At 41.6% G+C, this 27,721-nt stretch overlaps 1 protein-coding gene across 1 annotated transcript; it reads left to right on the top strand.

Moving 5' to 3' along the window:
* The first annotated feature begins 147 nt into the window (after positions 1-147).
* Positions 148-27,721, top strand: SEC23IP (SEC23 interacting protein). Its single transcript, XM_083741221.1, has 19 exons — positions 148-402; positions 4,212-4,726; positions 6,249-6,450; positions 7,503-7,696; positions 8,851-8,940; positions 9,226-9,346; positions 10,131-10,220; positions 12,381-12,522; positions 13,451-13,659; positions 13,931-14,049; positions 14,435-14,596; positions 15,437-15,532; positions 16,879-17,094; positions 17,446-17,601; positions 18,095-18,197; positions 19,409-19,594; positions 21,008-21,167; positions 23,395-23,503; positions 25,408-27,721. Exons 1-18 carry the CDS (start codon positions 213-215, stop codon positions 23,474-23,476), a joined length of 3,033 nt encoding a protein of 1,010 aa, XP_083597347.1. The 5' UTR covers positions 148-212; the 3' UTR covers positions 23,477-23,503; positions 25,408-27,721.

Here is a 27,721-nt window from a genome sequence, read left to right as displayed (position 1 = left end):
GAGGCGTTGTCGTCGTCGATAGCGGCGCGCCCGAGGCCGAGCTGACTTTCCTTCTCTCCGCCTCACTTCCCCCTTCCCCTCAGCGCGGGCTTGGGTTGGCGGGAGATGAGGGGGAGGCGCCGGCGCCGCCATCTTAGAGGCGGGCGGAAGGGGCCGGCCCGGCCGCCAGAGGAACCCGAGAGGCAGCCCGGAGACGTGGAAGCGCCACAGCCATGGCTACCCCGAAAGCCTCCGTGGCGGCTGGCGGCTCCTCCTCGGCTGGCACGAACTTGCTCTTCTCCTCGTCGGCCACCGAGTTCAATTTCACGGTTCCCTTCATTCCCGTCAGCCAAGCCCCTGCCCCTCCGCCTCCTCCAGCCGCTGCTGCTGCCGCCGCCTCGGGGCCTGGTCTCCTGCCCGCAGGTAACTCGGCTTGGACATCTTCGTAGGTACCCCCCCGCCACATACACCAGGGTTGCTTTTCTGTGGGTTGCTCGCGCCCGAGGGACTCGTGGGCAGATGAAAAGGCGCGCCCGTTTGTTTGCAGGTGGTGTCGCCCATCTCCCCGTTCCTCTCGCGGGGGACTCGCCAACTGGGCACATAGGCACGGGAAGCTTGTTTGTATGAAAGTGATGCCTTTGGAGGGACTTGGGAGGGAAGTGGCTTGCGTGCCTCCGAAAGGAAGCCCGTGATCGAGAAGGTGTCGTGGCTTAATTCGTGCCGGACGTCGGACCCGCTAGTGGCGTCTATGAGCCGGAAGCATCACCGGCCAAGAGCCGCCTGCAGGTCTTTTACCAGTTGCTCTTGATGTGAATGGTCGCCTCTCAGCCTTTCCATAGAGATGTCACACAGGCTCTGGTCCTGTTCTCCCCTTCCCTATAAGCAGTGCTTTTTTTTATTAAAAAAAGTTTAGGGGTATTTTCATTCTGACTCAAGAAAATCACCATTTTATAGTTCACATCGGGGAAAATAAATACAATAAATGGACAAAAGTACAAAGATTCACAAAATGTTTAGGGGTATGCGTCCCCCTGCGTCTGCCTATAAGTTGCCAGATTCAAGCATCCGATGACTGCAGCTTGTAAAAGTTTATATAACAATGAACCGGTAGGCAGTGGCGTAGCGTGGGTTGTCAGCACCCGGGGCAAGGCAAATAATTTGTGCCCCCTAACCCATGGATTTGCGCCCCTAACCCTAACCCCCAGATGTTGCGCCCGGTGCGGCTGGCCCCCCCTGCACCCCCCACGCTATGCCACTGCCGGTAGGTCTTTTAAGGAGCCACTCTGCTTCCCACTGCCTGATGACAACGAATTTGGGGGTGAGGTGGGGGAAGGGCATTCCCAGTTAATAAGTATTGTTTCCAGACTGAGTTGGCATTTGTATATATTTTTTCTTGAAACAAAGGATTGGAAGGCACAGGCATGTTATGGTGGTGATTCGTGGCTGGGAGAACCTGTTGATGATGGGGCTTCGGGGAGGGTCTGTAGTCTGTAGCACTGAGAAACATGGGAGAATAGCACAGAGATGTATGGAGATTAGCCTCCAAATCTGATGCCTGGGAAGCTGTTAATGTAACATCAGGTTTGTTTTTTTAAAAAGGACCCAAGGGGGATCCTGGAAATTATAGGCTATAGCATCGCAAACTAGTATTGCTAAAGATGAAATAACTAAGTATATAAAAGAAAGAACCTTGCTGAAGGAGAACTAATGTGGCTTCTGCAAGGGTAAGGCTCACTTGTCAACCTTGGCCCTTGGGGAATGGGAGTGGGGAAAGGATCCAGCATAATTATTTATGCTGAATTTTGGGGAAAGTTTGTCACTATCTTATAGTGGTGAGGCATTTCCTAGGGGCAACATTTTTTGAGAGAATACTAGGTAGCTCTTGAATTAGGCTAGCTACATCCTTAATGACTCTGCTGTACTAACAGGCAGGTTAGAGAATAACACTCTTAACACTGATTGTGGCCGCTGTTATTGGTGCTTGGCTGCTGAGTGTATTCTGTGTTGTCCTGTAATATTTAGTTTTAGGACTACGTTTTTTGCTGATAACCATGCATGATAAATGCAGATACTGAGCACACATGGTAACAGGCAAACTTGCCTGTTTACACCTGCTGATCAAGTTCATGCATTAAAGAGAATATAATTACTTATGCTGAATTTTGGGGAAAGTTTGTCACTGGGTGTTTTCAAACTCCTCCAGAGAGTTGCAGTTCTTTGTGAAAACAATAACAAGTTCTGTGCTTCGTTAATCCCTCAGGCTGGATTCTTGATTATCTTGTCAGTGTGGGAGTCCTGGCATCCACTTTCATTTTGCCTGAAAGTAGTGAGCCAGTCCTCACTACTTTTTATTTGTGCTTAAGAGTTTTTTAGAGTAGGGTTTGTTTATTTTCATGTCTTGTTCTTTTCATCTTGTTCTTATTGAAGATGATGTGACTACTTTTGATGATAAAACATTTGCTGGTGTGAATTAGACAGAAGTCCTACCTTTTCTGTTCTTCTAATAGGGTAAAATTGTGGATTGTGATTTCCCCACAAACCTCTTAGGAAAAGCAAAATGCTTCATCTTAGACATTGCTACAGTGGTTCCTTTGTTTAAGAACAGCTTAGTTTATGAACAATTCGGAAGTAGGTGTTTTGGTTTGTGAACTTTGCCTTGGAATAAGAACATGTTTTGCTTCCTTTTGAGTGTAAATTAAGTCCCCCGCCTCTATGGGAAAGCATGCCTTGGTTTAAGAACGGACTTCCGGAACGGGTTAAGTTCGTAAACCAAGGTACCACTATAGACATTGATATGTGCATTTCAGAGGCCTTTGGAAGCTTGGATTCGCTTTTGGGTAGTGTGAGAGATTGCAAATGAAGGTTATGTTATAGCTAATTATGTTTGGGAATAATCTGCAATTTATGCCAGCAATGTCATTTGAAAATTCTAGGTTTATGTAAGAGGAAGTAGTTCAAAAAATAGTATTTGCTCTAAATGTGTTTGTGTCTAAATGTGACAGTAGTGTAAAAGGCAGAATAGCAAGACATATTAAAGAGCGGAAATAAAATAACAACACTGCAATGTTTGACAACCTGCTTTGAAGTCTCTCATTATTTGTTACTATTTGAAGTAATTTTCAAAAGAAAAGTATACAATTTATCCAGGGGGAAGGATGAAAGCACAGTTCTAAAGAACTGAGTTAAATGTCTGGGCAATTAAAATTCACCTGCAGGTACAGGCAATATATATATATAGGGATGCACATTGACAGTGTGTATTCCTGCATGTATCTCAAATTGGCAGGCTCTCTGAATCATACCACACTGTTAACAAACACTTGTGAGAAATGTTAAAAGCACAATGCACTCAGAATGTGTTATTTTAAAAAAGTGTATATATTACTATTCAGTAAGGTAAAGGTAAAGGTACCCCTGCCCGTACGGGCCAGTCTTCACAGACTCTGGGGTTGTGCGCCCATCTCACTCAAGAGGCCAGGGGCCAGCGCTGTCCGGAGACACTTCCGGGTCACGTGGCCAGCGTGACATCGCTGCTCTGGCGAGCCAGAGCCGCACACGGAAACGCCGTTTACCTTCCCGCTGGTAAGCGGTCCCTATTTATCTACTTGCACCCGGAGGTGCTTTCGAACTGCTAGGTTGGCAGGCGCTGGGACCGAGCAGCGGGAGCGCACCCCGCCGCAGGCATTCGAACCGCCGACCTTTCGATCGGCAAGTCCTAGGCGCTGAGGCTTTAACCCACAGTGCCACCTGCGTTTACTATTCAGTAAACATGTATCTAAATAAAGTGTTTTCACAGTGCTTCAAAAAAATGTTAAGACTCACGATTTGTAAATATCAGAATGGAAAGAGTCCAGGGGCTGGAATGTCACCACAGAGAATACATCTCTCAGTGTGGTATGCAAACCACTTGAAAGCGTGTCTCAGAAGGTTCTTTTAAGTAATGATATATGCATAAGCCTAACACATTAAAAGCACTAGTGAGTTAGTTGGCCAAGTGATTTTGTCAATTTAATAGGTGATTCAAAATTCTGCTTTTGGAACTGAAACCAGAAAACCTTCATACAAGGAAAAGTCTCAGTTCTCCAAGATAATGTGCTGCAGTGAACAAGAAAGGAACGGGACTGGATAAATTTTCCTATTTTGGGGGAAATGTTTAAAACGGACAGTACTACCAATAGTTTCTCCACATAAGCTTCCCTTTCTTTCAGTAATCCTTGTATCCTTTGTTGTAGATGATACGACTGATGTTGGTGAAGAAGACAGCTTCCTGGGGCAGACTTCTGCAAATCCTAACCCCCCGCCAACTTTCAGTTATTTCTCCCAAGTTCCTAGCAGCAGTGATCCCTTTGGAAGCATTGGGCAGCCATCCTTAGGCGCAACATCCCCACCCCAAGCTGGAACATCTGTTTTCTCTAAGACTTCAGCTTCTCTCCCACTTCTGCCTGGATCACAAGATGGGCCAAATGCTTTCTCAGCTCCTCTTTCCAAATCACAGCCTTTTAATGCGCCGCCTGCTTCAGGAATTGGTTCATACACTGGTCCTCCACCAGCTGGCTTCTCAACTCCTCCTCATGCCATATCGCAGCAAGGCTACAACCCATATCGCCATACTACTTTAAGCAGTAGAGCTAATCCTTACATCACTCCACCGCAACTTCAACAGACACAAACACCCACCCAGAACGTTCAGCCTCCAGCCTCTGTACCACCTATGCACATGTATGCGACTCCAGGGACACTGCCACCGGTACGGAAAGTGATTTTTAGCTTTTGGAATTGGTATAAAACTTTTAAGGGTCCTCTCGTGACCTAGCTTGCCCTGCCCTGCATCTTCCAGAACCTCCATTGGTTCAAAGTAGTAATTACTAAATTCAGGGGGAGGGAAAGAGAATTGGAAAATATTGATCAGTTGACAGACAAAACAAGAAATGGCAGTATTTTAAAGCATTAATTTAGTATGATGAACAATGAGAGTTATGCTACAAAAGCTTCCTTTTGGAACCCTCTAACTTTGCCTGAAACTTTACAGAACACTGCCAGATCACAGGGCAAAGATAAAATAGGAAAATAAGATTGTTCTTGATTATATGGAATATTCTTAATTTTTGTTAATAAAATCACTTCTAGACTGCTTTTCATTGAAAAAGTAGAAATAAAGTAATCTATAAAACAGCAGCACTGTAGTACCAGAATAATTGTGAACTGGCACCAGCCATCAGGGAAGAGAGTATTGATGATATTTAAGCAAATCAAATGATAGACATTAGAAAATATTTGACCCAAACATGCCTACATATACAGACACAAATTAGGTTTTGCATTAAACTTGATAAATTTGAAACCTACACTGAATTACCGTATTTTTCATCCCATAGGATGCTCTGTCCCATAGTACGCACCTAGTTTTTTTGGGGTGAAATAAAGGAAAAAATGTTTTCCTTTATTTCTCCCCCAAAACCAGGTCGGGGAACAGCGGGATGGCGGCGCTGTTCCTCCCCGCTGTCCCCCGAGCTTGTGGGGCTGGCCGATGCCTGCCCGGCGCGAGGGGCGCTCTGCTTCAGGGCGCTCTGCTTCAGGGCGCGCCCCGCGCTGGGCGGCAGACTGCTATCCGCAGCGTGGGGAGCCCTGCGGGAACTCCTGCAGGGCTCCCCACGCTGCGGATGTCTGCCAGGCGCGTGGGACGCTCTGCTTCAGGGCGCCCCGTGCGCCCGGAAGCACACTGCTATCCACAGCCTGGGGAGCCCTGCGGGAACTCCCGCAGGGCTGCCTAGGCTGTGGATGTGTTCTCGAAGCGCCGGGCGCTCTGCTTTCAGCGCGCCCGGCGCTCCGGGAAACAGGCTGTTATCCGCAGTCTAGACAGCCATGCGGGAACTCCCGCCGGGCTGCCTAGGCTGCGGATGTCTTCCTGAAGCCTGGAGAGCAAGAGGGTTCGGTGCGCACCAACCCCTCTGGCTCTCCAAGCTTCAGCGAAAGCCTGCATTCGCCCCATAGGACGCACCCAGATTTCGGTTAGATACGGTAGATGTTGATAGAGAGCTTTGGAGAAGGCACCTCACTCTGAATCAAGCTTGTATTTAATGACATAGTAATCAGATGTATGGAATGAAGAATCTAAGGATCATTTTGTTGGATCTGACCAATTCTAGAATTTAATAAATGTATGATAATAATGTACATGATCAATGTAATCTGGAGGGCAGTGGATTTTGTGTTTATAATAACCTTTTAAAATTAAGAATTGTATACATTTAAACTGGTTTCATTTTCAGTTTTCTTCGCCTCAGTCACCAATGCCGCCTGTGGCTCCCCTGTCAGCAGGCCCTTTGGTGAAAGCACCTCCCATCTTACTACATAACCAATATGAGCCAGTTCAGCCCCATTGGTTTTATTGCAAGGAGGTGGAAAACAAGGAGCTATGGATGCCATTCAGTGTCCTAGATTCTACAACACTAGAGGAAGTTTATAACTCTGGTAAGACCTCTGCACTTTTCATTTATGTGATGGCTTTTTGGCTTTGAAAATAAAGAGGAATAACAAATTGCTGATGGTTTACAATGAGAAGGCAGAAATACTAACCCGTCCCAATCTAGTACCCTCCAGACATTTTGGTCTGCAACTCCAATCAGCCGCAGACAGTGTTACCAGTGTTCAGTCCAAAACATCTGGAAGGCACCAAGCTGAAGAAGACTTCTCTATACATTTGCATATATTTACATATTCTTATGCTGGTGTTTCTTAAATGGGAACGTGATATATGTTCAGTTCCACGTTCAGATTCACTTTTGTGTATAAATCCCATGTCCTGATTTTGTTTTCATAGGCAGCTCTTTGCTTCATTCATCTTGGCAACTTCTATGTGAGCAATTAGAAAGGCATAGTTTGCTGGTAGCCAGTTCACAGAACTGTAGAAATGGAAGATATCCCAACTAGGGTAATCTAGTCCAAACCCCTTGGAATGCAAGAATCATAACTAAATAATCCCTGACAGATTGCCATCCAATCTCCTTTTGAAAAACCTCCAATGAAGGAGAGTCCCCCACCTCCTGATGGAGTCCATTCCATTGCCATACAGCTCTTAACTGTCATAAAGTCATTCCTAATGTTGAATCAGAATCTCATTTCTTGTAATTGCAATCCATTGGTTTGGGTCTTCCCTCTGGGAGTAGCAGAAAACAAGCTTGCTCCATCTTCCAGGCGGCAGCACTTCAGATATTTGAAGATGACAATCATATCACAGAATTATTGCCTGTGAGAATGCTTGTGTTTTATACTGCCTACATTCGGATCCACACCAGTGAACATAGTGGAACAACTGGGAAAAGAGACATGCAGTGACAAGTCTAGAAATCTTTCAAAAGTGCCAAGTTTCCCAGTAACACATTTGGTTTGACCTCTCTGTTTCATTGTTCTAATATAAAATTTGAAGAGAAGGAAAAGTGAATATTTCCTTCTTGTTTCTAAATATGTGTTAGCTTATCAATTGAAGGATTCCAAGCTAATAAAACATTTTTTAATGCTTCTAGTGCAACCTGATCCAGAGAATGTTGTCCTTAGTACTGACGGAGGACGTTATGATGTTTATCTCTATGACCGAGTAAGGAAAGCTGTATACTGGGAAGAAGAGCCATCTGAAGTGAGAAGATGTACTTGGTTTTATAAGGGAGATCAAGACAGCAAGTTTATTCCTTACACTGAGGATTTCAGCGAAAAGCTAGAGGTGAGTGTACACCAGTGTGGTGTAGTGGTTAAGAGCGGTAGTCTCGTAATCTGGGGAACCGGGTCCGCGTCTCCACTCCTCCACATTCAGCTGCTGGGTGACCTTGGGCCAGTCACACTTCTTTGAAGTCTTTCAGCCCCACTCACCTCACAGAGTGTTTGTTGTGGGGGAGGAAGGGAAAGGAGAATGTTAGCCGCTTTGAGACTCCTTAAAGGGAGTGAAAAGAGGGATATCAAATCCAAACTCCTCCTCCTCCTCCTCCTCCTCCTCCTCCTCTTCTTCTTCTTCTTCTTCTTCAATTGACTGCATAATAAATGTGTGTGATGGCTTACTGAAAATTGAAATTTGAAAGGGCTCAGATTTTATGGGAAGATAAAAAATACTCACTGTGGAGTGTTGATAAAATGTGGAAGAAATCCCGGTCTGTATTATTGCTATTGTTACTGCTGGTGGTGTTGTACAATGACCAACATTATTATTATTATTTTGCATCTCAAATACTGTTGTAAGATCAGTGAAGTGTGCTTCATCCACATGGTCCTGGTTATTCACTGATATTTCTAATAAACATAAAGGAGATTAGGATGTTCTGCACTACCGCTATTTGTCTTTAAATGGGGTAAATTGAACTTTATGTTGATGCTCAACCTACTCTGAGATTCAGCCTCAGAGTAGCAGAATATCTAAGGCCTGGGGGAAAACATACATATTCCTTTTGCTCCTACTCTGTATTATAAAATGCAGGCCAACTTGGGAATTTGGGTTAGCAAGCAGGCTAGAAAAACACTGAATAAGTACATGGAAACAGTAATGTACACAGTGGCATTCAGCATTGTTTGAATAGATTTCTGCTCATGTGTTATGACTTCCCTCTCCCCCCCTCCCCTCTGTGCCCCCACCACATGCCCCCCAATATGTACTGGCAGCAAGCTGGAGGGATCCTCCAGAGGAGGTTTCAAGGACATGAGGGACTACAGAGGGAATCAGAGGATAGGGAAGTTCTGTTGTGCAAGCTAAACTAAAAATATTGGAGTTTTGATACTACAGGATTGTCAATAAATGAATGTGGTATAAGCTGTTTATGGCACTGTCCTTTGACATGACATCTTGATGCTTAGTTTCTTTGTGATTTTGCAAAACTGTTTTTCCCCCAGGCAGAGTATAAGAAAGCTGTTACCACAAATCAGTGGCATCGGCGACTGGAATTTCCAAGTGGAGAAACTATTGTTATGCATAATCCTAAGGTAATAAGATTTTTTATTGCACAATAGCATTGCATGTGTGGTTAGAGCAGTATGTAAAACTCAGCGTAACTTGAGCTTCTGTTCACAGAAGGTGACTGCCTCCACTTCCAATTTCTCATAGTCTCTTCCTCAGTGCCACAACTGATCCCACTCTGCAGGATCTCCTGACCCTTGGGGGCTAGAGATGCAGAAGAGTCATTTTCCACCCACCCTTTTCCTTGAATGCACCTCTGGTTGCAACTCCAAGTGTTTAAATGTAGTGTGTTGTCCACTGATTTTTTTCAGGTTATAGTTCAGTTCCAGCCTTCTTCAATACCAGATGAATGGGGTACCATACAAGATGGGCAGACTAGGCCAAGAGTGGTAAAACGTGGAATTGATGAGGATCATGAGGAAATTCCAGTTGGTGAGTGGTTTAGGACAGAGGGCTCTCATATTACCTTATCCCTCCCCTTTAATAAATAATGGGGTAGAATGAGGACCATACTTTTTCCATGCCCTAAGTGTAGCAGAGTTTGTTGGACTTTTCTGATTTGACTTTGCCAGCAAGGGGCCTAATGAGGTAGTTCCATGGAGATAAATTCAGGTTTATTTGGGGGAGGAGAACCCTCCCATCTATTCCTTACTTTATTAATATTACAAGTTTTAAATTGCTTCCTCATCTCAAATGGTCCTCCAAGCGGTGAACAACAACAAAAAAAATATGGAAATAGACAAATGCACCTTTAGAGATATGATCTGAAGGCAATAAATATTTATATTAAAATCTGTCACTTTCCTAAGCTTGTTCCTTTTTAAAATTTAGCTGTGGGTCCCTGCTACCAGCCTGTGTCTGTTGTGTGGGGGGTGAGGAGGGAACATGGGGATCTTCCGCCTCTATGCAGTTAACAGTGTAGTTCGCTGGCAAGTTGTGCTGTAGTTCAGGTCCTGCTCTGGAAGCCAATTGGCCATGCTGGTTGGTTTCTTGTGGCAAGGCCTCAGACTGGATTGGAGAAGGAACCTTTCCCCAGAGCATTTAACACATGGTCAGGAATCCTCAGGCTCTTCAGATGTTGCTTAAGTCCAAGTCCCATGAAACCCATTTGGCGTGGTCAGAAATGATGGGCGTTATATTCCAGAAACAAAAAGAAGGCTAGAGATTCCCATTGCTATTTAATGAAAACTGTTGCTATTTCTTTTCACTTTTATAGGTGAGGTGTCTCAAATCGATCATCTAGTATTCATGGTCCATGGCATTGGCCCTGTCTGTGACCTGCGATTCAGAAGCATCGTTGAATGTGGTGTGTGTTTAGACCGTGTGTGTGCAGGAGTTTCTTTTGCTGATATCTTACTGTGTCGTAATTTACTCTTGTCAGCATTTATATATCATCGTGAAGTTACGTTATTGTTGATTAATGCAGAAGTGGGGAACATAAACCATGGGGGTTGAATACATGCGTCCAGGTCTCTCTGTCTGGCCCTAGGGGTACCCAACCCCGTTCTGTCACCTCCCCAACCTGCTCCTCAGCAGCTGTGTTCCACACCATTCTGCAGTGTGTCCTTGAACTGATAATACCTATTGCTTGCTTGGATATGGGTATAGAGATGTTAGGATTAGAGTTCCCCATTTCCTGGCTCAATGGTTAATTAGCAGAGTCGCAGACCTCTTGCTGTAGTGTGCACGCCAATAAAAAACAGAAGAGTCATTAGTAATAATTTACTAAAAATAATTTACTAATGCATGAATCTTGTGGTTCTTTGTCAAAGCCTTGACAAGGTGCATCTTGAGCAAAAAAAGCAGTTCATATAGAATCCAACACTATACAAGAATACACTGAGAGTGAGAAAGAAATAATCCAGGCAGAGAGAGAGAGAATCGAAAGTAAAATGAAACTGCTCGCTGGGTAGCTGATGTTTGTTCCCAGTGACCTTGAAGTGAGATGTAGTCAAAACAATATCCAGCTTGCTTCTTCGCAGAAATGAAAAGTGCCGACCAGCTAGAATTCCGTACAGAATGTTCCAGCTTCAGCTTCTGCACGTACAAAGAATATGCTAGAAAAAACTTCTGTTTACTTTGATAAACTGCAAATAGTTTCTGTACTTGAGAAACACCATTAACCCTGATAGGAGATGTGTGTGTAGAAACTTTTATGGGGCGGGAATGTAGCCTATTGTTCAAAGGCAAGTGTTGCATTCACTTTCCTACACACCTTGTGCCATTCACCCCATTCATTTTTGCCCCTCACCTTGCCCACCCTTGGCATGTGGCTCCCTAGAAAGGGGGATGTCTAGTAGGGAATGTGTCTGTTATCCTGAAAAAAATTCCCCACCTTTGCCATAGGAGCATGAAATCATGGGTCCATAGACTTTTATGGCACACCACTTCTTAGATATCATGTGTCCAGGGTGCTTCCCAGCCGCAGAATGCACATGGCAGGTAGTTGAAGTATCAAAGGTAACACTTCCAGTCCCTTCTACAGCTCTGGATATCTATACACATCAGTCTAATGGCTAGGCAGTTATTCCCCTGTCCATGTTGCAGCAACCCTCCACCAGTTCATGTACCTCCCTTTGATAGGCTATGTGCACTTAGCTTAGGACTGCGCCTGCATGGAAACTTTCTCAGTTTCCTCAAGGTTCTGGGAGACAGTGGTGCAAGAGAGGGTGGGGAAGCACCCAGCTCTTCTCCTGCCTGACCTGCCTCTTCCTCCTCTTCTGACTCATCCTGTTCTCCACCCTCCAGCTCTGAAGCTTCCTCTGCCTCTGATTCTTGCCTCCTGGCCAGAACAGGCCCCCACAAAACACTGCCCCCCTCTCCTGAGTCAGACTCCAGCCCCCTGCCCGCATTGCATCAGTGGCTTGCCAGTCTCTGACATCATGTGAAAACAGCTTTCAATCACTCCAATGGATGCTGCATCAAAATATCCTTTTAAAACTGAATTAAAAATAGATTTGGATGGAATGGGAAATGAAAGGATGTACTGTTGTTTTCTTTCTGAAAGGAAGGGAATGTTTACTATATAGGTAGATTAGCCAGTGGTCAGTGAGGGGAAAACAGCATAATTTAGTTTTGTTGATGTAATTATTTTGTAAATAGAAGGCATGACAACCCCTTCAGTCAGAAGGAAAAAATACAAGAATTGCTCCTGCAACGTTTCCCCAGTGTGGCTTTCTAATGTTTAAATGGGTATCACTTCAAAGTCATATGAGATTTTAAAAGCAAAATCAGACTGAAACAATGTGAAACTTTAGCTCTGTCTAATTAATGTTTTTTGTTTTGTATTGTAGTGATTGTTTTACAAATTTACACTTATTCATACAGTTTATGAATTGGAAAGTTTTGATTAGATTAGCAAGACTTCAAAAGTGTAAAGAACTGTTGGAAAATATATTTGAATACTTGTAATGGGTATCAGTTTGTGGAGTTAACATTAACCTCTTCTTTTCTTCCATTTTTAAAGTTGATGATTTTCGGACAGTGTCTCTGAAATTGTTGCAGTCACATTTTAGAAAGTCAGTAGAAGAGCTTAAAGTGAGCAGGGTCGAGTTCCTGCCAGTTCACTGGCATAGTACTCTGCATGGAGATGCAACTGGAGTGGATAGGTAGGTCTAAAATACTGAAGTACCAAAACACAGTTATTCTCCAAACTTCTAATCTGTTTCAGCTGGGCTAGCTTGTTGTTTGATCATTGATCACTGTCCCAGAGATGAGCTGCTGAGACAATAATGTGATAGAATGTTTTCACTGAAAACTGCTCAAATGTGTATTGCAGGTTGAGAATGAATTGCCACAAGCTGAATAGTCCTATAACCCTCACTATAACTTGTCTCATTAAAATAAAAGAGATCATTGAATCTGGTTTAGCGGATGCTATTAAAAGTGATCATAACATAATTGTGTTAAGAGTTATGTGGCTTATCATAATGGAAACAAGCCAAAGGCAGCCTTGGACTTGCACTCTTTTTTGGTGGAGCTACAATAAGATCAGAAGCATTTGGTTCTGTTATTGATTAGTCGCAGTTTAATGTTACATCCAACAGCAGCGTCATGAGGGGCGGTGCTCTCTGGCCAACCGGCTGGCTGGCTGGAGCGCAACTTCCTTCAATGCTGCTGCATGAGGGAAACACTCCCTACCTGCGCGCGGAAATGATCAAGGGAGTGTTTCCTGCCTGCAGCTGCGTGGGGGGAAGGGGCTCAACAACTTTGGGTCATCTCCCCTCATTAAAATTGAGTCCCCCAAAATAGGGGGGATCTTATACATGAAGGCATCTAGTAGAGTGAAAAGTACAGTACTATATAGTGCAGACTCTATATAAATGGTAGGGCCTGTATCCAGCAGTGTTGCTCAGCTGACTGTAAGGCTTATGTTAGTGGAACAGGGAGGGAAGCACTGCACCCCAAATCTGCTCTGGAGGTTGGAGGACCTTGACTGTAACTAATAGCTATTGGGATCATCCTGTTTTTAGCTAAGCTCTTTAGTCATGTAATGAAAATGACATGGCTATTAATCTATTGATTTTGTGTTCCCAGGAATATTAAAAAAATAACTTTGCCGACCATTGGACGTCTTCGTCATTTCACCAACGAGACTCTGCTTGACATACTGTTTTACAGTAGCCCCACCTACTGTCAAACGATTGTGGATAAAGTAGGACTGGAAATGAACCGTCTCTATGCACTTTTCAAGAGCAGAAACCCTGAATTTAAAGGAGGAATCTCTGTTGCTGGTCATAGTTTGGGTAATGCTACAACTTAAAAATGATAAGCTTTTTCAACAAAAAGCTATTTTTAAAAATTCCACAGTTCTTGAGAGATGTTGTCCAATGTTTGGTTTTGTGACTGCTTGGGCACACCATTGCTGTAATCTGGTTTGCATGCACGAAACACCCCTAGGTCATCTGAAACTCTAAATATGTTTGAGAGAACAGATCAAGAGGTCAGCATACGTCTTTCTATTTAAGTTTGGACAAGATTAATGCTATCCTGAAACATCTTGTTTTGCTTCTCCAGGTTCGTTAATATTATTTGATATCCTGTCCAACCAGAAAGACTGGACTTCCACGGTTAATTCTGTGGCTTCTGTTGCTTCCAATGGTATTGGGAAGGATGCAGCTGAATATGATCAGCAGGTATTTGTGCTAAAAAGCATTTGTCCGTTAAGACTTGTCTGGCCGGCTCTTTTAACTGTTTAAACCATCTTCAAAACACTGGAAATATACAGCCTAGTCAATTCTCTGTCTACATACTTTACGGGCTGCCTTTTGCATGCGGCAGCTGCTTGCAAAATAAAGATCCCTGGAAGATCAGGGGTTTTGGGTAGGGTATCTGCTGCAGAAGTTACTCTGCCCAGGGAAGCTGTCAAGAGTGATGCATAACAGGCAGGCCTCTTATTCACTGCAATAATAACCTGAATAAGGCTATTGCTTAGTTACATTTCTCTGGATATACGTTTGACTTCCACATACTGTTAGGAATTGGTTTTTTTTAATCACAAATATTTTTCTTTCTTTCAAGATGACAGTAGAGTCTAATTCTGCTGGTTCTGTACATTCTGTTTCCAACGATGAGCATGATGTGGAGGACGATATTCCAACCTTGCAAAGAACCCTGGAAATGCTTAGCTTGTCTGAGTACATCAGCACATTTGAAACGGAGAAGATTGACACAGAATCTCTGGTATTTACATTAGCACGGGGAGGTAGCAAGTTAAAATGGACTGCTGACTAATTTTACAAAAGGTGGAAATGTGTAATCCTGGGGTGGGCAACTTTAACTTTATTTCGTGTGGTCCTTTGCCTAATTTCATGTGGGTGGTAAGGACGTAGTGGTAGAAAGAGGGGGGGGGGGAAAGGGAGCACTCGACTTTTGGCTCTCCCTGGCCACCACCAGCATGTGGCAACCAATAAATTATCCCTGAGGGAATGCAGCCCTTGAAGAAGAAAGGTTCCCCATGCTGATATAATGGTTTCAGCATAACACACCCAGATACGTAAAAATAAAAATACATTGTGTCAGGAGACGGGATCACACACCCACACCTATACATGCATTGCAAGAAAGAGTAGAGGGGTTTGCAACATAAACCTGTACCTTAGAAAAAATTACCAGCATCCAGTCTAAACTATAGGTCTGTAGAGATTTTTATTTTTATATAATACCTTCTATGTGTATAGCACTTTCAGGGATCATTTCTCTAGTTTGTAACTATAGAAGAATGTGAGATTAGAAGCCTGCCATACTCACAGTCTGGAATTAAGGTCCAGGGAGGGAAATGGAGGCATATTTAAATGAATTAACTATATCTATTATTTAAGTTACATGTATTTAGGCTTAGTTAAACGAGTGTATTTGGACATGTATTGCACTATTTACTTTGCCTGAAATAGTTAGAATTTGTGGTTCCAGAATTTTGTTTGTTGGATATCTCTCTTTTACTAAAATATGCAATTTTAAACTGTGTTCTTAAAAAGTGAATAAGTAAACCTTGATATATATATATATATATTTACAAAACAGCTGATGTGTACGATTGATGATCTGAAGGAAATGGGAATACCTCTTGGGCCGCGAAAGAAGATAGCAAACTTTGTAAAAGACAGAGCGGCCAAACAGGTAGGGAATGATTGCTTTGCAAGCCAGAACTATGGCAGTAATACTTCAGTGTAATAGAGCTGCTCAAAGAATTAAAAATAGGCATGGTGAGAGTTGGATAAGAAAGGGTTGGTCAAAGTAGACAAGAAATCGGTCAGAATAATACAGACAGGCACGTTGTACTTCCCAGAAAGCTTAATACGTACATAATATGTACACAATGCAAAAGGAAATAGTGTTGAAAGAAAAGAGTAACAAGAGTTGCAAAGTTTTATTTTACAAAACTATTAGAAAAGAATACAATGTAAGCTTGATATTGTAGCGTCTCCAAAATACTCCACAATCAATACCTGATTCACACATTAAATACTTTCATTGAGAAGTACACATAATTAGTTAAAACTGGCTACAATTTTAATACTATGAATTTTAGTACTGGTCGCATCCAGCTGAATAACTACCATGTATCGTACCGTATTGGCCCGAATATAAGCCGTACTTTTCCCCCAAATTTTTCCACCTTACAAAAACTGGCTTTTACGATATTGCTGCTGAAACAGACATATGGTAAAATGGAACGGGTGTGAGTGCCTGCGGAATTTTAAGGGAGCGGCTTATATTTTGGTATTGCCTTTTTTTTCTCTCCCCCCCCCCCATGAATTTTAAAGGTGAGGCTTATATTCGGGCCAATACGGTAGTTCTTTAATGTGAAATGTTCAGATGTGTTGAGTCAAGAGAGCCATGGATACAGGGCATGAGATCTAGCCTCATGACTTGCTTTCCTGAATTGTGTAGGGTGGCTTGAGCCATAGATTAGCAGAATCGAGTGCAAATGGATCATATTATTTCAGCGCTTAAAGATCTTACTAGGCTGCTAGTTTGTTTCTGAATGCAGTCCAAAGTGTTTGTTGTGAACCATCAAGTGCTGTATTCTCTGAGTGCCAGAGGATCTGAAGAACGTTCAGCTCCTATGTGGCTATGAAGGCAGGGCCTCCTGTGTTGCAGCACCCAGAGTGTGATACACCCTCTGCATGGCTATTTGTTTTTGCTTCCTGATAAGCACCATTTGAACACTGTGCCAAGCTTTTAGTGGGATTTGACTGATATGGACCTAATTGACTTGTAATGTTATGTAGACTTCTTGAGGTTTATTTCTTATTTTGCCTTGTATGCTGCCTCGGGCACTAAAGACGGAATGTAAATATTTTAAAATGAATGAATATTAAAAGGTGATTTGAGTGAGTTAAGACTTGGTTGAATACAATAATACAATACAATAATTAAACTAAATAGGACATAGCAGGGGGGTGGTTTCTTTCCCCTCCTCCAAAGTTCCTCCAAAGCTTTTGAAATCTTTGCATCAATAGGAACAGAGAAAAGCAGCATTGGAGAAAAAGGCAGCAATTGAAGCCATGATGCGGACACAGGAAGAGGCTGCGCAGGCAGCAAAGAAAGTAGTCAGTTTTGCTTCACCTTCAGAATCTGGTATGCTCCAGGATCCATCCAAGAAAAGACTTCCAGTTGGAGCTTCAGTTTCCTCTGCCAACATAGATTATGAATATTTTGAAGTGGGCACTGGTCAGGTAAGTTTTATGCAAGTTAAAATAGTCCTCACTGATGGAACTGCCTTTTTTTTTTGACACATACCCCATTCACAGAACTGGTGCTATGATGATGGGGTCATATGTTATGGAAGCGGTGGGATCCTGGCCCAGAGAATGGATGATTCACTTCAGTTGTGGAAGTATATGGTATTTGTATACCATCCATTCCTCAGAAACACTGTTTTTAATAAAATATGTTTTTGCTAGGCTTGTTAGTATCAGATGAGACCTTTATATCTGTCTTGTGGGATACACCTGTGGCTTTCAAGTGGGCTGACTGACATATGAAGGAGGTATTAATCATCTCTTTTTTAATTCTTTGTCTTCTAGGTGTCTGTGGTATATAGTGCACTTGACTTTGAGCCAGACAATTTCTTTGCTCTGGGTTCGCCAATTGGTGTATTTCTCACTGTAAGAGGAGTGGGAAAAATCGATGAAAACTACAGGCTCCCCACTTGCAAGGGATTTTTCAACATCTATCATCCGGTTAGTGAGAAGCACAGGTTTTCAATCACTTTCAGCGAAAGGACTATAGACTGACTATCTATTTAACACCTAATTGGATCTTTTTAAAAGCTCAGGAAAACAATTTGTTAGGCTGAAACGGATTTTTAGCACACCTTCAGGTACTTCTGTACCAATGTATATTTAGTTAAGATAATTACTTAAGCCCCGTAACATACAGTGGGCCTGCAAACCAGTGGAATAGCAGTGCAGTACATATACATATCTGCTCAGTGGGGCTTACAGGCAAGTAGGTATAGGACTGCAGTTTTAAGTTTGTTGCATCTCTGCACTGGATTATGGTCATACTTTTTTATTGCATCATTAAATTTTATTTAAGTATTCGTTTTAGAAATAGGTCTCCTGTGGAAAGAGCTTTTTAAGTCCCCTTCCTTAACTGGCTTTGGGAAAGGTCATGTGAGGCTCCCACAAGATTGATGTTTAGATTGATCACTGCTTTCTTTCTTGTTTCCAGCTCGATCCAGTTGCTTATAGGCTAGAACCTATGATTATTCCTGACTTGGACGTAAAACCAGTTCTTGTTCCACATCATAAAGGCAGAAAAAGGCTTCATCTTGGTAAATAAAGTGTATTCATATATTTTCTAATATAGGGATCTAGTCAGAAGGCTGGATCCAGAACTGGCTAACTACTTCACGGGTCATTTTGAGAAGGTGGGCAGGACCACTCAACTGTCCATCACCTGATGTCAGGTGATTCAGTGTCCACGCTGTGTCTGCAAAGGAAGAATATTGAGGGTAGTGAAAATGCTGCCTTTTATGGTCAGAGAGCTGGCAGCATTTTTCTTACCTTTAGTCATACTTCTGTGTGACCACTAAGACTGAAGAGAAGCACCTGCTTGCTTTTTGACAGTAAAAGGCAAAAGGCAGAGACAGCACAGGAACCAGCAGAGGCATCAACTCCAACCTTTGAGATGCTTGGATCAGATAACAAATCTCCACACCTGTTGTCATATGATGTCAGGTGACTATGGTTTGCCCCAAATGGCCCCACAGGCTAATTAGACCCATGGGCTGGAAGTTTTCCACCATTGTTATAGATTATAATACACAAACAGAAGAAGGTTCATTCTCAGAAATAAAATTTTGCATAATTTCACTCACCATTCTGAAGGAGCAGATGTGTCATAAGGCTTTCCCCATTCACAATTTTCCCTCTCAGTTTACCATTTCCCTCTACACTGGGCCTTGCAGAACAAAAATATTTTGGGGTCTTCACATCTCTTAATATAATGGGTAAGGAGACATGGTGATCATATTCTGTTATATCTCTTTATGAATGCTTTTGCAGTGCTGTGCATGTGGTGGCAGCTGTATAATCCCTATTGTTTGTAGTGAGATAATTCTCTTAATTTCTACACATGGAAAAAGTTTCAGCTGTAAAATAGTATCAACTACTATATTGGCCAATAAAGTGAGATGAGTGCCGCAAACCCAGAGGCCATGACTGGACCTCTAATGGTCAGGGGTCCCTTTACCTTTACTGAATTGTGATAACATGGGATGCTTGAGGATATTGTCCTTGCATTTTTAATGCATTTCATTTTTTTGGTATCGGCTGCCCAAAGTACTAGTTGTCTCAAGTTCCTTTTAGAACTTCAGTACCTCTACAACACAAATCTGTCCTGAAGGTGGCAGAATAGCTCATTTCATAGAAGCTATATTCCTAAATGCGCTCTAAATAAGTTGGTGCCTGTGGAATAATGCTTGTCTTACAATTCATCATTTCTGTGGCATTTCTAATTATTGGAGAATGGTTCTTGTTTCAGAATTGAAGGACTCTCTTTCTCGAATGGGATCAGACCTGAAACAGGGTTTCATCAGCTCGTTGAAAAGTGCTTGGCAAACCCTGAATGACTTTGCACGTGCTCATACATCTTCCATTCAGCTCCAAGCAGAACTGGAGAAGGTAGCTCATCAGATAAAACAGGAAGAAGAAAAAGATGAGACAGACGGTTAGTTGTTGCATGGCTATTATATTTTCAGTAATTACTGTAAATGTCACGCTGGCCACGTGACCCGGAGGTGTCTGTGGACAGCGCTGGCTCCCGGCCTATAGAGTGAGATGAGCGCACAACCCTAGAGTCTGGCAAGACTGGCCCGTACGGGCGGGGGTACCTTTACCTTACTGTAAATGTTAAGTGACTGGGACGTGCCCCAGTTTTATTACCTTTGTATTAGGAAGTTAAGCTTGATTCAGATTCTTACCTATCATTCTGAATATCTAACCCTGTAGCCTCTGGGTAACTCCCCCAACATATAATCTTTAAATTTATTTTTACTTTGAACACTTTGTCTGAATGAGAGTTTTGTCAATAACATTTTTCACTTTGTGTCTTTTGAACTTTTGTTGGCCAAATTGCAAGCATCCCCTTGCTAGCTGTAAAAACTTCATGTACAGACCACATGAAAGTGGGGTATATCTCTTGAAATAAATTGCCCTTGTAATACTGTCTCTAGATGATACTCTTCTGAGTGACCAGCAGTTTGCCAGCTTCATCCTGTCTGTGATTAATATGGCTTACCACTGTTTTCCTTGCTTTTGTCAAAGCCGCAAAAGCTTTTTGGTAACATCAGAATTTGTGCTAGAGTAATCAGATGGAAATAATATATTAATATTGACAAGTACTGAAGGGCTTGATGGGTCCTGGAAACCTGATGGGAGTTTTGGCTTTTTTCTTTGATTAACAGTCCCTACTGTTCCTTGCCGCAAACTGTTTTTGAACCTCCCCTCAGTTTTTAAGTGTAGTTTGTAAAATAGTATGAAGGCCTGCAGTTTGAGAAACACAACCACAGAATCCCTTTTGGTAACTGAAACAAGCCACAGAATTTAATTTGTATTTGGGAAGCTTTTTGCTTTGGCTTTTATGGCAGACTATTCTGACTGTTACTTTATTTGAGCTAATATGATGAAACACCACACAAATATTGGCTGTTGTTCTGTTATTAAATACTTTGAAAGTTTGACCTCCCGTAACTTATGCTTCTGTTTTTTACTATTAGGAACGCATAGGAGCTGCCTCGTAGTGACATACCATTGGGCCATCTTGCTGAGCAAGACCAGTGGTCAGGGATGATGGGATGCAGTTCTCTAGGGACTCAGTCAGGAGACTCTGCCAGCCCTACCTGGAGATATCAGGGGGTTGAATCCGACCTGCTTCTAAGGCAGATGCTTTACTGAGCTTACAGCCCTTCCCACATTGTGTAGATAATAGGAGGAACCCACAGCTGTAACAACCCAGACAATATTCCAACAAGCTTAAAACGGATAAAGTGTAATAGAGACTGCAGAAAGGCAGAACCAGGAATTCATCAAAGATTCAATTTACCATGTACTTTTCATGCTCTGTTTCCTTCTGCTGCCACAGAAAAGATCGTTGAAAGCCCAGATCTTTCAAAAGATGAAGACTTGGCTGTAAAAGTTGGTTTGCTAAATGGAGGACGACGTATTGATTATGTGCTGCAAGAAAAACCCATAGAAAGTTTCAACGAGTATTTGTTTGCTCTACAGAGTCACTTGTGCTACTGGTAATAATATTTTATTCTAATATGACACACAGCTTCACATTCTTTCCTGCATTTATTTTAGCTGTTTCTTTGATAGCCTTTTTGGGACTTATATGCAGGAGCAGTGCAGGAGCGGGTGGTGAGAAGCCATCACGGGCATTGCTGCTAACCTGGGCAGGGTGGGGGTGAGGTCGGGGCCATGTGGTTGCACCGCTGAACATGCTGGATTGACAGGGTCACTCTTGCTGGTGCAACCACATGTCCCTGATCTTGCCCCCACCCTGCCTCAGGCCTATCTAGATAAGCAACAGTGATGCTGGTGTTGGGAGGGTAGCTACTTGTATTTTTGTTCTGACTGTTGCACCTGCCACACTGAGGATCAGAACATTACAGCAAATATACAACGCAGTTTGCTGCATGTGAATACCCACACATTGGTTGCATCTTATTTTGTTCATAAGATCAGTTTTTGCACCAGATAAAAGAGTTTTTCACTATAATGTTTTTAGTCTGGCTTGAGTTTCTCAGGGCTAGAATAAATTTATGTACAACAGAGTTTTCTGGTCTGTGGCATAGGGCAGAAAGTGGATAGACCGGTCATTCTACCAAGGTGGTCTTGTTGGTAAACCTACAAGAGTTCCCTCTGCTTGTACCAGTGCAGTGTTTGCAGTCACAAAAGGTTAATGTGAAATGCCACATACTGCAGTCCAGACAAAGCACAGAATTTGCACTCTCCAGTGGAATGCTGCCCTTTGCAGGCACACCACAGGATCAGAGCTGCTTACAGCAGTGGGGTTTGGTGGAGAAAATAAGGACAAGGACTTGGTATTATTATTATTATTATTATTATTATTATTATTACTACTACTAACTACTACTACTACTACTACTACTACTACTACTACTGTGATTGTGCTAATATTTAACTGAAAGTCTTGTGTGCATGAGAAATATGCCTGATGTGTACCAGTAAAGGGTGCTTTTCTGGAGACAAACAAATTGTTTTTAATGGTGTGTGTGTGTGTGTCCAAAATATAAAGATAGTGATGGGAGTGTTTTTAAGTATGGGTTTATGTTTCTTGAGAAACAGTGCATGAGGATACTTCCTATTGAGCAGTTAGTCATTTAAAATAACCATCCAAACAGTATTTTAAAGTTTGCTCTGGAATTTTAATTGACTAGGTGGTGCAATAAAACGTATTATCCTGCTTGTTCTGCATCTGTGCGGGTTTGCTGTGGGACTAATGCTGGAATCTGTTTTGTTTGGTGTATGCCAAAAACATAGCTGTATATTGTTCTCCGTAAGGTGGCACTCTTGGGCTTCTTTTAATTAAAAAAAATCTATTGATCAATAAATTATAACATTAGTAGGCTTCTTAAAAGTAGTTTGGTAGGAAGGGGGCAAATGATTACTTACATATAGAGCTCCACTTGTTATCCAGGTAGTAGACAAATATAACCCTTTTGTATTTGTGCAATATTTACTCTTGTTCCCTGCGATTTGCAGCATATGGTTGAACATATGCAAGGATTAATGTAGCAGACCTTTACTTTTCCTGCCCATCCCAACCTTCTCCCCCCCTTTTTGTAGGGTGTCTTATTAGGCATCAGCTCTCTAGTTTTTTTTCTTCTGATGACAGTGCCTAGACAATTTTATAAATAACTGTAAAAGCAATAAATTGGTGAGACTTCTGTGGAGAGATAATCTAGCATTAAATGCACTGCTTGAAAGATTGCTGCTAACTCTCTTTGGAGATGTTCTTAACAACTTCTAAAAATGATATAAATCTTGAATTTTGTAATACAACTGCTCAGTACAGTAATCTGGGTTGTGTAGAACAGGTAGATCGATTTAAATCAATGCTATTTAGGCTATGCTCATCGGAGGGTGGAAAAGACCTGCTTCACCCACAGAGCTCAATGAGTGTGCTAAAGGAATCTATATTTTTATTGCACTTGTGACAGTACAGTGTTAGGCACTGATGGATGATGTCATGGAATGTAAAGTAACATGCAGGTTGTTGAGGAAACCAGGCTGCCAGCAACAGATTGCTTGTGAGGTATGGAAGGAATGGTGTTGAGAAGCAATAAAAGGGACAAATGAAAGCATCACAGTGGCAAACTTTCAGTCAGCAAGATTACATATTTAGGTATTTGTGTCTGCTGCACTTGGGGAAAAAAATGCTGAATAGCAAAAAGGTTTCAAGCAGGCAATTATTTGGCAATCAGCAAGTATTTTTATTTGCAGGGAATCAGAAGACACCGCTTTGCTTCTCCTGAAAGAAATATATAGAACTATGAATGTTTGTCCTGAACAGCCGCAACATTGATGTATGGATACCCATCATTCAGAATTTGTAAGTAATCCTCAATATAAACGCAGCACAGGTTGTCCCTACTTGAGAGTACAACTCTCCTTTTGTAGAATAGGGAAGTGATGAGAGCTCCTATTGATGTGAGAATGTTATATGGCTGAAACTTAGAGACTTTGTTCCCTTGTGTGCAGGTGACAATATCTTAGGTGGTCTCCTTATGTGTAGCATTTGCAATGAAAAGTGCACCTGGAGTAGACTTTTTTGTCCCATCCAGTTGCATAAGGCCATTTCCCTTATCCCAGCCTTCCAGGTGACTTCAGTAGGCAGGATACTAGAAGTCATTTTCTTCCTTTCTCCATGATTGTGGCTTGGACTATGAAGCAGTTAGACTACTACTTACCCTGCAAATCCACAATGTGCTTTGGATATTTGTGAGAGTGGTGAAAAGAAAAAGTGGGAATGCTTCAAGCTTCCAGTTTCCTGTGCTGCTTTGCAATATTGAAATCAGAACTTCTGCATCTTTTTATGACTGCATGCATAAGCTGCACTGAAGCAACACCTAAAGCCCTTGTCAAAGGAATTTCAAGCTTATGACAGCTCTGGTATCTGTTTAGCATTGCATTGTTAAAAATATGACAGTGTGATCCCCCCCTCTCCCAGCAACTATGAGAGCATAAGTAAGGGATCTGTTTAAAAGATGGAAGTCATTGTATTGCAGTGGGCAAAAGTAATTTTGTGGTGCTCATATTTTAGTGACTTGCAAGTTCATACTAGCCAGGAATGAGATTAACTTCTGTTATTTGTGCCAGCATCTGTGCTAGCAAGGAGCTAGATAGCGTCTCTCTTTCGAAATTAGTTCTTCACAGCTTCAGGTTAGAGAAGGAGGCAGGGAAACGCAGCAGAAAATAAATCCTAAATGTATACATATACCCTTGCTGAATTAAATTCTGAAACACTGAACTTAGTTTTAATTATTATTCAATGGGTTATCAAGTATTTCAGCTCATCTGTTATGTTCAATTGACATAGTAGTATTGTTTAGCAAGGGAAATGTCTCAGTTTGTGTGCATTTGTGTGTAGATTTAAATGATTTGAACTGTGCTTGGTGTTTGTTTTATACTTTGTAATTGGGTGGCTCTGTTAGGTTCCCTAAACACACTATGGAACCAGGGTATCAAATATTAAGCATCATTTGTTTAATATCTTAATATTTTCTTTTAACTGTACTTGTTGCAGCTCTGGTAAACAAATAAAACATAGCTCTAGAAATTATTCCCAGGACTCAGTGAAATATACTCAGTTTGGCTCATACCATGCTGTTTCATGCTGCTTCATGACATATTCATGCTTTGCTTGCTAAGTGAAGCTACATCTAAAATATGCAGATAAATGTCTCTGATCTTATGCATAACTTAAATGTAAACTCATCCAATGTACACAAATAATAACTTTTTGGAGGGGTTGGCAGATCCTGTGCTATCTCCTTGTGAGAGAGCTCATAGGTAAAAATATAAATGCCATCAGGTTGGGGGGCGGAGAGAGAGGCTTTCCAGCTGTCTACAATTACTGGGCTGCTTCAAAAAGGACAGCACACTCTTCTTTAAAAGTTTATTTCCTGGCTGTTCAATAAGAGTGCATTTTGACAGTGTTTTTTTTCCTTATTGTTATACTGCATCAGGATGCAACATACCCAGTTCACCAGATGCACACAGTGTCTGTACAGGATTCTCAAAGGTTCCCTATGGGCCCTACATTCTACAAGTAGTGCAGTTGGCCATTTGAAGCACAGGGCAGCCTGAGCCTCTCCCCATTTGCCCATACAGCACTCCCTCTTGCCTCAATACATGTTCATGTTAACTTGATAGTCGTAGCCCTTTACATAAGCTGTGAAACTAACCAAGTTTGCCATAGATTACAACTTCTTTTCTTTTTACTCTTCCTTCCAGCCTTTCTAATCTTTCTGCTGTCCTGCCAACAACCTTTTGAAGAGGCAACTCCAATTCCCTCATCACAGATGACAGAAGTGGTTTCAATCTACAGCCCTCAGATTCCATACCATCATTTTTTACTTTTGTTTTCTTTCTTTTTTTATTAACTGGGGTGGAGGAAAAGAAAATGAAGCCTACTGTTCAGAGTACACATACCTGTTTTTTTTTTTTTAAAAAAACCAGCCTTGAATCATTTGTGGAAGAGTTGCCAAACATAAATGACCCTTCAAGAAATGTGTGGCATGCAAATTAATCTTTATAATCTGATATATCAGACTTGTATTTTCCATAAGGGCTGTGGTTTGTTTGTTTTTATAAAAGAAATATTATTGGTAAACAGCAATAACAACCTTTTCGTTTAATAAAAAGACCATTTGTCCCACTTCTGCAAGAACTGTGAAGTTCAAACTACTTTAATACAAATTTACATCCATCCATTTGTATTTGTTGAAATAAAGCAATTCCTTGCACCTGGTAAGCCTACCATTAAGATTTTATAATGAAATATCTTCTGAGCCTCTGAGGGAGAGTGTTTTCAAATGCTTGCGACATGAACTTCAGCTCTGTATCATAGAGAGCAGCTACAAACTGCTTGATCTTTCTGTATTTTTTTTTTTTTTTTTTTTTTTTTTGCAGAGGGAGAGTAGAAAAGGTTAAGCCAAATAAAATTTTAGTTTGACAGTAGTGACCAGCCTGGGATGTGGAAGTCTCCATACAACTTGGGAGACTGGATTTGCAGAAATCAAATACATTTATGGCCCTGCAGCAGAAGAGGTGTGTTTTGATTATTAGATTTAGAGGGAGTTTTGGTATGCCAAGAACAGTCCCCGTATTGCTTAGTGGAATATGAGAAGGTTAGAGAAGTTTCTTAAACACTGGACTTCTATCACTTTTTTGCTGCTGCTTCTGATTCCCCCTCTGTATACTTTCAATTTTTTCATTAAAAATAAAACTGTGATAGCTTCTATTTGCTGGTCTTCTACATAGTGGCTTGTCACTGGATGAGTAGCCTTTTTGGAAAAAAAGTGGTTTGGTTTTTTTTTTTTTGGTGGCAATGTCCACATTATTTTTGCTATTTGCTTTGTTGCAGCATTGTGTCTTGAAGAGGGAGGTAATAGACCAGGGGGTGCTGTGGTTGGATCAGCTTCTGCCTGCTGTAAAGTCTATGCAGTTTAAAACCTTCATATTCTTAGGTTGAGAGAACTTTTCATTGCAGTATATTAACCTGTAGCTATTTTATATCTCTTTATAAATATAATATTGTGGCTAATACTAAAAGATACTGTGATACCAGCAAGCTTCTATGCTTGCCTGCCCCCCCTCCACATCTGGTAATCCTCATTTTATCTCAGAAAGCAACAGGATGTTTTCTGTCTTGCTTTTTCCTCTCTTTCTAAATATTCGGTGCTCCATTCATCACAATGAAATTTCCCTTCAGTCATTTGTTAAACCAGAACAAATTTCTGTCAGAGGAATGCGGGATGAAGCAACAGCTTGTCAGGGAGCATAACAAGTGGGAAAGCCCTTTAATAAATCCTGGATTAAAGTTGTCTCTGAACAGGTTTCAGAACTGTACATTTGGTATTCATAATGTGTTTTGAGTCCTCCTCGATAAAATACCAAAGAACTGCAAAGGTTTTCAATAATCGACAACAGTATTGATTGTGTGGCGTGTACTGAAGAGAAATGTGTAAAGGTAGACCAAATAAATGTAATGTTAGCAAATATGAAAAATAAAAAGGTGTTTATTGAAACACTTAATTTTAAGGGGGAAAACTTAGTAATTTCCTTTGCTTTTCACTTGCTCAATATTGTTTAGTGCTCGGGCAGGAAATTGCTTTTGTGTTGGTGGTATAGAACATACATTGTGTTTCAACTTGAAAATTTTAAATTCATTAAGAAATTCTATTTTTTTTTAGCAAACATTCTATGTGTCATCTGAATTGATGGATGAATATTTCCCCCCCTGTTTAAGATATTTATCTGGATGTTGATGTGGTTATCTAAAACAGTCTGAATATTGCCTATTAAACTTGACATTTGTTGATAGGAACATTACACCTGTCCTCTGTGCAAACTGCTACCTTTTATTCCTGTTGGCTCTATTCATCAGCTGAATTCTGTCACATTCTACAAATATTTGAGGTTCCAGTGATATGAGCACTAAAATGCCAAGTTCTTGTGATGGGATAAGGATAGAACTTTGTACAAAGGAGACATAATGCTGGATTTCCATGCAAACAATATGGAATAAAACATAAGTTGTTTTAAA

Source organism: Podarcis gaigeae (assembly GCF_964106915.1).
Source record: "Podarcis gaigeae genome assembly, chromosome: 5".
NCBI classification, from domain to species: domain Eukaryota; kingdom Metazoa; phylum Chordata; class Lepidosauria; order Squamata; family Lacertidae; genus Podarcis; species Podarcis gaigeae.
Note: the sequence above shows the minus strand (reverse complement) of the source record. Positions and strands in the feature narration are given on the sequence as shown.